We start from the raw sequence: 12,012 nt of genomic DNA, 5'->3' as shown, positions 1-12,012 counted from the left end.
TCGCTTTCAGTAATTAGATTCCCCAATTAGTTACGCTTTCCAAAGCGGCATGCAGACAATCCTCTGGTTATCACCATGGCGTACTGAATACACAAGTCGCAAAGGTATGGCGCATAGAGGTTTATTCTGCCCCCTTTATTCAGTTCTTCCCCCTTTTTTTCTCGGCTGGCTACGCCGGCCCTGTGGATATGAAGCTGTATCAGCTGTATCAGCAGTACCAGCAGTACCAGCTGTATCACCCTGTGGATATAAAGCTGTATCAGCTGTATCAACCTGTGGATATAAAGCTGTATCAGCTGCATCATCCTGTGGATATAAAGCTGCATCAGCTGTATCAGTTGTATCGCAGCTGTATCACTCATATATCAGCTGAAGTACAGCGTATAGCACGAGGGGGGTCGGTTTATCATCCTATAGGGGGCCCAAGACCAAAGTTTTTTTTTGGGGGGGGGGGGGCTGACGAAGTGCTATTACGGCCCTGGCTATAATGCGTCCTGATAATGCTAATAAACCAATGATGATGAGGATCTAGTTTACGTCTGACATTGCGTGTTTGCATAATCACTGTAGGGTATGATACCATTGTGTTCCGATACCTGACTATATTGCATCCCAAACGTAGTCTTGGCATGATACTTTTTATGCAGAGAGAAACCTGGATGATAAAGTTGATAATTGAGTGAGAGAGCTGATACCTGAGTGACATGGTTGATACTTGAGTGACAGCCTACTAGACTATTTCGCGCATCTCAGACATAGTATGGACGTGATACTTATTGCAGAGTGATACCTAGGTGAATGTCGGTACGGTTTGTCTTATATAACATGGGATCAGCGATGATTCTCAAAGTTAAAGTAATTAAAAAATCATAATAAAAAAATCGAGAATTTTTTTGAACACAAGACACCGATTCAATACAGGTAGAGCAGGGGTGGGCAAACTACGGCCCGCGGGCCGCATGCGGCCCGCGACACCGTTTTGTGCGGCCCGCGAAAGGCTCAAAAATCACATTTAAAATATTGAAAAAATGCGCAGTAAAAATCTACTTTCTGCAGGGACTCCATTAAACTTTTTCTCATTATATTTCACCATCATAATTGTAAGTTATATTCTGACTAGTATATTTTTATTTCATTGCTGGTGCGATAGTGCAGGCCCCCGCATTTTAAAATATTTTTATTGCTAAACATCCCATAAAGTTAAAATGGGAATGACTATTGGATCACGATGTAATTTTACATTCGCCACTCTTGAGTGTTACTTGAAAAAACCGATTCGCGCGTGTGATACGTAGATTCGCTCTCTGTATGTGCAGAAGTATTTATATTTATAAAATCTATATATAGCATATTTGAAGCTAACATGGTTATGACGCTGTCCACACTGTGTGTCCTGGGGTGGAACCAAAAGTAGAATCAGCGAATCTATAGAGATCGCTGCTCACAGATTCAAATCTCCATCCTATTCTAAGAATCGGGACAACCGACTTTCATCCCTAATTTTGAAAAGTTTTATTTTGAGGTTGACCAACAGCAGCTTATGACATCTCGCCAATGTTTTTGACGCTTGTACCATATCCTCAAATCAATGGTTGGTTTGTTTTAAATAAAAATATATATAATTTCCAGATCTTCACTATAATTATAATCAAATACCAATATTGCGTTTTGGTTTATAATCCCAATTTTACATAGTGTGGCAGGCGCATCGATTTTGATGTTGAGTGCTCGGTCCACGAGTGGTGTGCTTTACAAACTGGTCCACTTATATGTTATCTCCATATTTCTCCGTTCACTATATGACAGTGGTTCTCAAACTGGGGGCATGGAACCATCTGAAAGGAGGCACGAGGCCGCAGTAAACTGAAAATTTTTCGCGCTCCGCGCCATTTGCCTCCGGTTCATGGTTATTAAATGCCATCTCACTATCCGTTGGGATTGCTAGCATTTTGATTTCTCTCTTGGATATTTTATGATATCACCATAAAAGGGCGCGTGATATTTTTCACTATCATAAAGGATGGCGTGTCTAATAAAGTTTTGTAGCCACTGCTATGTGATTAATTAATAATATTGCCTTTTCGCTAACAATCTTAATTTAATAGTGCGGCCCGCGAATGGATTTAGAAGTTGAATGCGGCCCGCGAGCCCAAAAGTTTGCCCACCCCTGAGGTAGAGTGATACAGCTGATAGAGCTGTGATACAGTGGATACAGCGTTATATCCACAGGGTGGTACAGCTGATACAGCTTCATATCCACAGGGTGATACAGCTCATACAGCTTTATATCCACGGGGTGATACAGCTGATACAGCTTTATATCCACAGGGCCGGCTACGCCCCTGTTGCCACCAATTCCATTCCCATGCGTAAGTGAATTCCGCTAATACCTAAACATAACATTCAGAAGATGTTTGTCAACTGTCAAGGCTTGAGTTGTAAAAGACGAGGAAGGTTTGAACAACCTGAAATCGGTGCCGTTATAGAACAGATTCCATAACAACTCGGACATTTTGCCTTGCGCAAATCGTCGCCGAGGTTACGTAATACGCGTTGAAAAGTGGCGTATTTAATTGTTCGCATGCGATCAGGGACTCACTAATTGACAGCACTTCCGGACTCGTTGACAAGCTTATCATACGCACAAAACACGAAGATATTGCATAATCGGCATTTATGCAGGCACTTAACCCTCATAAATGGATGCTATATTATCCCTAATTATCAATTTCGTCGGATCATGACGTCATTCATTTGTGACGTCATCGAACTAGCATGCCTAAGGAAAATTTACGTTCGGCGCCTATGCTGCCCTGCACTAAATCTAGTATAAAGACACAAGAAGTGTCACCTCTGAATCCGACTAATATCAACTTTCGACTGTTGCTAAGGCTACTGCTTATGTTTACATCTCTCGCGGACAGTAGGTGTCGCTGTAAACAAAAACATCGATTATATTCAGATGGAACGCTCCGAACATCTCCATGCCAGGGTCAGTGAGGAGCGACGCTGTAAATTACATGGTGTGGACACAGCGAGAGTAAATGTATAGAAAATAAACATGGAATGACAACGACCGATTTTACAGCTTCGTTCCGTTTTGCCGAGGCTGGAGTGAAAGCGAAAGCAACTGTAGGATTTCTGGCAATCCAAAAGCTATCTTCCCAAGCGCAGAAATTATTGAATCTGGTCTTGATCGAAAGCTACTGTTGTACCGATTCCGAAAATATAAATTAAAATAATGATCAGGCACTGATCCACCTAGAATCTGTCCTCCAAGTCTGAAATATCGGCATTGTTCGAACAATCTGAGAGTCGCAACGGGTCATTGTTATGGCCATTGTGTTGCGGTTACGAAAATATAAATATGATTCTGTTCAGGGTCCTGGACCCCCAAAATGAGCCTAGAAATTTCAATTTCGATCGAGTTTTGTCATTGTGACCCAACAGGACTATCTGGCTCTTCACTTTCGTTTTGCCAGACAGGATGGTTGCGTCACAATGCCAAAACTCGATCAGAATGCAAATTACTTGACTGATTTCGAGGGGATCCAGGACCATGAACAGAATAACATTTATATTTTCGTAATCAGTACAGCAGCAGCTTTCCATTGATGCCCGTTTTATCGAATTTAGCACTCGGCAAGCCGGTCATAAATGGCCGTACAGTTGTCTTTGGTCAAATAAAAAGTATGACGAAACCCAAATGCAGCGAGCCGTTCACTCTCGCTGTGTCCACACCATATACAACACTATGGTTTGACTGTTGCGGTCGCTGAAATGCCTTCACAATTCTATGTAGCTGTCTTCCCACAACGGACACTCGGACAGCGCCGCAAAGTCCAACAGGTTCCCCGATGTAAATATATGCAATCTTGAAGTACAGTAGAAACAGTATATTGCTTGAAGTTCCAATAGATCGAATTTCCTTATATCAATTATCCATATTATAATACGACACAGCAGTAGCACGAATAAGCCCAATTATGTCCGATTGATTTCGTAGAAAACGATGAGAATTTACTCTTACGCAGTTGTAACCAACAGACAGGACAGAGGCAGAGAGACAATGAAATTCAATCCTAACCTGAACACAGTCGCGTCTTAAATTTAGTGTTGATATATTTATAGAAACCTGCTCTTCCAAAGCCTCAAGTCCAGCAAATAACAACCCAATATTATTCAAAACACTGAGGTAAAGTGAAGATGTCAAACTAGCCATAGTAACTAGAAAGCGAAAGAGTCAAAACTTCTGTACATGGTAAATATTAGAATGTGCAACCTAAATGACATATTTTTCTAAGTCAAGAAAGAGTGTATTTTGGCTCTGGAAATAGTCAAGGTTAACATATCTGCAAAAAGCAGTGGTTGTTGTCCTTTTCATAGCCGTGGCCCAATCTTCATTTTGCAAATATGCCATGACCCGTTACTTGGCCTCAGTCTTCTCTTAAGCGGCGGCAATACGGCAGGTTTAGGCCTAGCAGTTCATATCAAATAATAGTTCTCATGAGCAAGAAAATGGCAAATGTATGTATCACAGGCTTGGCTCATTTCCAACTATACAGTTCTTCTGTAACAAAATCTGTCTAGTTGTCCAAGCCTGTCTGGACCGTATCTGCCTTTTTGGGTCAATTGTTTGATTTGGGGGTCCGACTTGGATTGTTACTTAGGGCCTGCAGTGCGCTTCACCCGCTCACTAGGAGTCGACAAAGTGATGAGTTCTCCCTCGAAAAATTTGAAATTTTTTCAGTGTCTGATTCCGTCGTCGTGACAACCTGTGACCAAGGGAGGGGGTCTTGCGTTTGAATTTTACAAATTCTTCGTTTGATTGAGCCGCCGCATCCTTACTCGCTTTGGAACGTCGCGCAGGACTGGGCCGGTTCAAGTCCTCCTCGATATGCAAAAATAGAATGGGGTCAGTCAATATTAGCATTCGGATCCCGGGATTTTAAGGTATATTTCTGATAGCGATTCCGGCATCAATTCTATTTAAATCCCGGGATTTAAAAAAGCATCTACAAGACCTGACACTACTTTCACTTACAGTTTTTACCGGCAAATCTAGGCCAATAATACCTTACTTTCTACTTATAGAGAGAGAGAGAGTCTTTATTTTCATCGAACCAAAATACATAACAAACGGCAGTGATGGTGGTACAGAAAATATGCGTGCACAGTATTCGGTATTAGATAGGAATGATCGATAAGACCGTGAAGGTCATCTAGTCTGATCACACCAGCATCAAACAGGTACACTTGACTCAGAACAGTCTGGCTGTAAAAAAATGTTTAGTTACGAAAGGAAAATAGAAAAAAAATTAAACAATGGTAGCAAATGATCAATGAAGCAATGTCTGGGCGAGGTAGGGCAACAGTGTTAGTGTAACGACAAGAGGTGATCAAGTAGGGCTTTTTTGAATCTATTATAAGGCAATTCACGGATATGTGATGGTAATGCATTCCAGATGATAGGTCCCGAGTAGTCGATAGATCTCTTAGTTAGGTTGCTATTGGGTTGGGGTAAGTAGACGTTTCCTTTAGACGAAGATCTCGTGTAATGGGAATGGACATGTTTAGCAGGTATGAAAAAGTCATCAAACACAGGAGGGAGACTATTGGAAAAATATTTGTGAACAACTTTTGATACTTCGAAGCGATACAGTTCATCAACTCGCAAAATTCGATGCTTACGGTAGTAAGGCGATAAATTGGTACGTAAAGGTACAGATGAGATCAGCCGTATCGCACGGTTTTGCAGGGTTCGAATTCTGCACAAAAATGTTGTACATGCATTTCCCCATACTACGATTCCATATTGCAGATGCGAGTGGAAAAGAGAGAAGTAGATGGTTCGTAGTACTGTAGTACTGTAGTACTATTTGGAAATTTCTACTTGCACTTGAGTAGAAATACACGACGCTACTTATCCTTCCATTTGAGTACCAACAATGAATACTTTATTCTTCTCCTGAAACAGCGATGTCGAATGACCTCCAACCCCGACCTTCACCCACATTTGTCACCCACCTTTTTACATCGGGATCGACCGACTTTTCCTGTAGGCATCCGTACCAATGGTGGGTCTTGGGAAACTTTCTGGCGGTTCACTTCCAGCTACTGGGTCGACCTTTTATCAATTGGGTGGCGTGACGGAAATCCTTCCCGAGCAAGGGTGACACTGGAATAAAAGGTGTCCGTTTTTTGGGCAACGCGAAGCAAATTGCGACACTGACTCTATTACAATCATAATTGTAAATATGCAGCATCTTCTAAATTACATTAGAAGTAGAAGTTTTGAAAAAATTAGATTACAATTATTGAATTTACGAAAACTTGCACATTGAATGAAGTTCAGTTCATATTAAATCACAGAGTTCCTTATCATGAGAATGGCAAATTCCTGTTTCTTGGCTCGATTCAAGCGATACAGTTCGTCTAGATCCATTTCAGGAAAGCCAGAAAATAGATACGTTATAAAATTAGAGCATAGAAATATTTCATAAATCAGATAAGAATTACACAACTAAAAATATCTAGTTGTTCAAGTCTGCACAGTGGTGGTCAGCAACAAAGTACTTCTACTTTTTCCAAGAATCGAGTATTTCCCCACTACTGGTAGGACCTACTAGAGTAAGTAAAATTTCCGCTACTGTTACTTGTAATCCGCCATATCTCGTAACTTGACTACTTTTCACTATTTCCAGTTTGTCAAGAGGAAGTGTTATGTTCTTCTGATAAGAGAGATAGAGTGACTAAGGCGGAGAAATTCAGGGGCTGCTGTTGCGGAGTGCCCAGACTTTTTGTCGTGCCTTGCACGAAGTTATGGGGTGACCAATATCTTTCCACTTAAGTCTGGGTCAATATAATTGATGTTGAAGTTTGTGTGTTTGTGAAGTTCATGTTTGTGTGTTTGTGAAGTTCATGTTTGTGTGTTTGTGAAGTTCATGTCCATATGGCAGTTTCATGACAGTAAACAGGCCTAAGGTTCAGCAAAACGTTTAAAAGTATACGACCTGCCGTATTTCAGCTTCCTACCTAATAGGGCAAAACATCAATGTAGTCTCCGGGTAGAACTTATCCACATCGGTCATTGTCTTATTCACTACAGGCATGGTAATACGAGAGAGGTCGCCATAGCGCCGCATTCTCTAAAATGGAGCGCAGGTGAGAAAAAGAAGCCAAGAACCACTGTTCTACAGAAACAGTGTCCTTTTATAGGCTATTATAGGATACATCCGAATCCTGATGCTGTTCAAATAGATATCTCTTGGGATGTAGAAACAGAAACCCAGCACTCTGCACCGTCAGCATGTGAGTTTCCAGGTTTCGAGAGTGTGTTTATGACGGATTTGCAAAACTTCTTACATAATTCAGTAGTTTCAAAGACAGCAAATTCCACTTCTACCTGAAGTAGGCTACTTCTTGGTTGCTTGGAACAGCACTACTACTATTCATATTTGAGTGAATTTTTCAGCGTTACTTCTAGTCGAGTATCCTTCTTGACTACCGTTATTTTCCGAATATAGTGCGCCCCATGGATAATACGCACCCTTAAAATGGCGTGTAAATTATGGGGAAAAGCCTGTACCCATGTATAGTACGCACCCTACATTCGCAGTACATGAATAGTTGTGTTTTAGTACATGATGTTGTTCTGTTTTGCGATGTCACTGTCGAACAATCATTAGAAAACGATCGCTAATCATAATACAATTAACGGCATTGTCTCTAAACGAAAGTAGATAGTAAGCCAAAGCCTGCGAGGCCGGCGACGCGATAGTTCAGGCGTCTGACGGTTATGTCGGGCGCACCAGTCCTGTTGGAGATGCGACTGATTACGCAAGTGATTATATCGTGCGCACATAGCCTCTTGTGTGAGCAATTGTTAAGGCCTGTCGCCCGGGTTGTAACCAAGTCACAAGTCAATCTCACTTTTATAGTTTTAACTCGAGTCAAGTCGAGTCATTTTCAATTCACCATCGAGTCAAGTCCGAGTCCAAGTCATCAAGCAGAGGTTCGAGTCCGAGTCATGGTATTATGACTCGAGTCCGAGTCCAAGTCATTGTGTTGATTGCTCAGTTTTCAGTTGAAGTCTTGTTAAACCCACTTTTACAACTCTTGTTTGGTGATATCAAATGGTTCGCGTTTATTTTATACTAATTTTCCTCACTTTTAACAGTTTCTGGTCGCCTTTTCAAGTACCACTACCAATAGACGAAGTCCTTATAGGGTGGTTACTATTCTTCGAAATCACAAAATGAAATCTTAGTCTTGGCCGTCTGAGTCTCGAATCATATGACTTGGTTCGAGTCATGCGCAATGACTCGAGTCCAAGTTGAGTCAAAACACAGACTGACTCGAATCGAGTCGAGTCATTACCGTATTTTGAGAAAATGACTCGAGACAAGTCGAGTCATCAGAAAATCGTGACTCGAGTCGAGTCATGACAACCCTGCCTGTCGTTGACGCGATGAACCAGCAAGGATTGCCGCGCACGCTTCTAGCAATCAGCGACCTAATTTCGCTCGCGTACCAACGGCAAACTAACTCGCGAGCTGTGCAGAAGACTCTCGTTAATTGGCAACACGCTTCTCTATTTGGCAGCGCGTTACACTCTATAAAACTAGTTACGGGGCACGGTAGCTAGAGGTGATGCGCGATTGGAAACAAACACGAAGAAAGGTGTGATTTCAAGTTTTTGATCAAGGGAGATTCTTTTCAAGGCTTGCTGTACCCATATATAATACGCACCCCCGTATTTGAAGGCAAAAAATCGGTAAAATTTTGCGCATTATACATGGAAAATTACGTTTCACACCTTGTTTGTTTGTTTTGAGGTATACATGGTGTTTGTCGACTACCATAGTCATTTACACTAGGCCGATATTCTTCATGTTTATTCCGAAACTGCCGACTTATAGCACGGCCCAATTCTGGGCTTTTTAAAAGACACCGCTTACGCAGATGAGATGGGGAGGAGCAAGCCTACATAAACCTCCAGCACTTGGGTAGGAATTCTGAAGTCGACCTCGGTTGGACTTGAACCCGCAACCCATCAGTGTTGCAGCCGCGGAATATAACACTGCGCTATCTCACCACTCTTTCACACCATCTGATCATGCATGCGGAATAAGGTTGTTCAGAAATAACTTTTTATTCGAATTCCGATGATACAGTGATTATATTGTTACGTTGCTTAAAAACGCTCCACACCAATTTGGCTCGATTCCAACCAGTGAAAGCCGACGTAGAGCCAAATCGAATTTTAGTCAACGCCATGAAATTGTCAAGTTGCCTTAAAGAACAATGCATAACAAATTTTGGTCAATTCAAACTGGTAGAAGCGAAGTAAATGCAGTTTAAAGTTTTGGATTTGCAAAAATAGCATCGATGGTGGGTAAGCCCTAATGCCAGAATTAATGAAAAACTCAATTAACGTCTCTTTTACGGGTTGGAATTGCGTCAAATTTGTTTTGCAGCGTTTTCGTAGACAACTCAACAATCTTATGAGGTTTACAGCAAAAAAAATCAATTTTTTCTAATACATAATAAATTTCAATGAACTCCGCGTCGGCTTTTACTGGTATGAATTGAGCCAAATTGAGCGTACAGTGTTTCCTTACATAACCTAACATTTTAATCAGTGAATCCCTGGGATACAGAAAAAAAGTTATTTTTGAAAAACCGTAATGCATGCAATCACAGATAGTTAATTTTCATGGCTATTTCGCGACAACTAAAAAGACTTTACCCCCATCTGAATTTACTGTAAATCAGTGAGCCATATTTATTGCATGACTTCTTGGTCAGCTTGGAATGAGTAAATGCTGGATGAAGGGTGTAAATATATGGTGCGTTGATGTTAATGAAGTAACATGTTGATATGAAAATCCATGGGATTCCACTTGATTCATTTAAAACTGACATTGTCTACATAGTGGTCAGAATGTTTGCTATATATTTCTACATTGTCACCAATTCTGGATATGCTACAAAATTAAACAGAAACTCACCCGTAGTAACCACGATTGCTGGAAATCTTGATATCGAGATCTTGTCTTTTGGCAGGTGACAAAGCCTGAAAGAAAATCTCATTAATTTAGGGTTACCATACATCCTCCTTTTTCGGCTTTTTGAAAATGTCCTCCGAGGATGCCTAAATGTCCTCCTTTTTGAGATTTAGTCCTCTTTTTTAAGAATTTTGGTCAAACATAGGCAAAATTCGACCGAGATACCATAAAATAGCAGTGAACTAACGCTCAGGAGGGTATTTCGGGAGCTGAGCGAAAGTTGACGTTTTTTTTAGTCAACCACCTGATAAAGTGAAGGAAAACACAGTATTTTGGGCGCTGAGCGAGAAAGTTGACCTTTTTTTAGTCAACGGACCACAAAGTGGGAAAAATTTACCATCTTCAAAGATTTTCCTCCGGCATTCTAAGTTTGAAAAAGTGTCCTCCTTACCCGAAGATTCCAAAATATGGTAATCCCACATTAATTACACAGCTGATAAAATAGACATGAACAGTAAAATTAAACAGTGGTTTCGCCAGCCACCTCAAACTGAATAGAGCAAAATAATGTCAGAAAATGCTTTCATTTGGCGTAGAAAATATGTTTGTGTCTACAGCAGTGGTCGAGAACCTATGGCTCGCGAACCATATATGGCTCTTTTGGGTATACGGTAAATTTTCATCACGACCAGAATAATTATTCTCACGGCAGTACAAATATGTCTATGAGAGGTAAAGACAATGCCGTCTTCAGGTTTGGGGGCTACTAATGAATACAAAGGCGTGCACGAATGAATGCTTTTCAATGGGATTTCAAGACCATGCAGTACGGGTGAGGGCAGCTATTAGCTCAATATAGAATGTCGCTGTCCATCCTAATCGTGGTTTGAAAATACACAGCCAGATAAAACCAGTGTTGGGATGACTCGAGTCATGACTTGAGTAACCTTTTTCGTATGACTTGACTTGACTCGAGTCACCTTTCTAAAATGACTTGACTTGACTCGGCGTATCAGAAATGAGGATTGACTCGTGACTCGGAGCAAAATTCACGAGTCAATTTCAAGTCATCAATAGGTGTTGATAAAAATCACTGTATCTCACGTATGTCGGATTGTTCACGAAACGCTGCTGTAACCCGCGAGAGCGACCAATCATTTAATGATCGTGCGTTTTACTGAGCCTCCATCGTTCTCTCACAAATAAACTGAGCTCAAACGAATTGATGGAAGCTTACATCTAACATTGTCGTAAACTAGTGTAGTAAAGTAATTTGGCAAAATGTCTATTTCTGTTCTCTGTTCTTACCTTAAACAAACCTCTTGTTTTATTGAAATTGAATTCGAATATAGTTTATATAGTCCTCAATCATTGACGCAGGCTCGAAATGTATCATATGAACTGAGGCTATGCAATTAGCAGTTCTACGTATATGTGAGCGATACAGCGCTTTCATGCGTGTATATTCAACTCTATATTCGTTCATCGGTTCAAAATCAATGACCACTCAATCTGTATTTCAGACAGCCAGCAAAATGCAACGACGTAATCATGCCTCATACTTCGAATAAGGCAACTTGACTTGAATTGTGACTTGACTTGACTCGACTCACCTACAAAAATCGAGTGACTTGACTCGAGTCACCTCAGAAAATCTATTGATTTGACTTGACTCGAGTCAAAATGTACAATGACTCGAAATGACTCGTGACTCGAAGGTAGTGACCTGATCCCAACACTGGATAAAACTCACCTCGAATGACAATTGGTAAACTTGCTTGAAAGTTGCAACTTGCTTCACTGAGATCGAACGAAAATCCATGCCTATGATGATAAAGAAATGATAAATCGGGTTAGAAACGATTTAAAATTCGAACTTTACAGTCACGTAATGTGTTGAGTATAATGTGAATAATTGAATCATTTCGAAACACCGCACCATAGCCTTGACGGCAAATAATCGAATCCGAAATCATTGATTTTGTAAAAAAAATCAGAATTA

At 40.8% G+C, this 12,012-nt stretch overlaps 2 protein-coding genes across 4 annotated transcripts in view; one reads left to right on the top strand and one right to left on the bottom strand.

The window, feature by feature from the left end:
* The window catches only part of LOC145432885 (uncharacterized), a 202,393-nt gene that overhangs the window by 5,671 nt on the left and 184,710 nt on the right, over positions 1-12,012 (top strand). The gene's annotated exons all lie outside the window — the stretch shown is intronic.
* LOC145456999 (uncharacterized) overlaps positions 1-12,012 on the bottom strand; it is a 53,287-nt gene that overhangs the window by 30,610 nt on the left and 10,665 nt on the right. Inside the window, exons 1-2 of one of the 2 annotated variants that reach the window (XR_013920779.1) lie at positions 11,764-11,997; positions 10,014-10,078 (exon numbers count right to left, since the gene is read on the bottom strand). Coding sequence is in view for 1 of the 2 variants with exons in the window: in XM_080335185.1 (XP_080191311.1) it covers positions 10,014-10,078; positions 11,764-11,832 (134 nt within the window). In the remaining variant the exon portion in view is untranslated. Of the gene's footprint in view, positions 1-10,013; positions 10,079-11,763; positions 11,998-12,012 lie in introns of those variants that run through there. The other variant, XM_080335185.1, reaches the window with a different exon arrangement.

Source organism: Botryllus schlosseri, chromosome 1 (assembly GCF_051294905.1).
Source record: "Botryllus schlosseri isolate E-star chromosome 1, Bs_hap1, whole genome shotgun sequence".
In the NCBI taxonomy this organism is placed as follows: Eukaryota; Metazoa; Chordata; class Ascidiacea; order Stolidobranchia; family Styelidae; genus Botryllus; species Botryllus schlosseri.
This window is presented reverse-complemented; position numbering and strand designations above follow the sequence as displayed.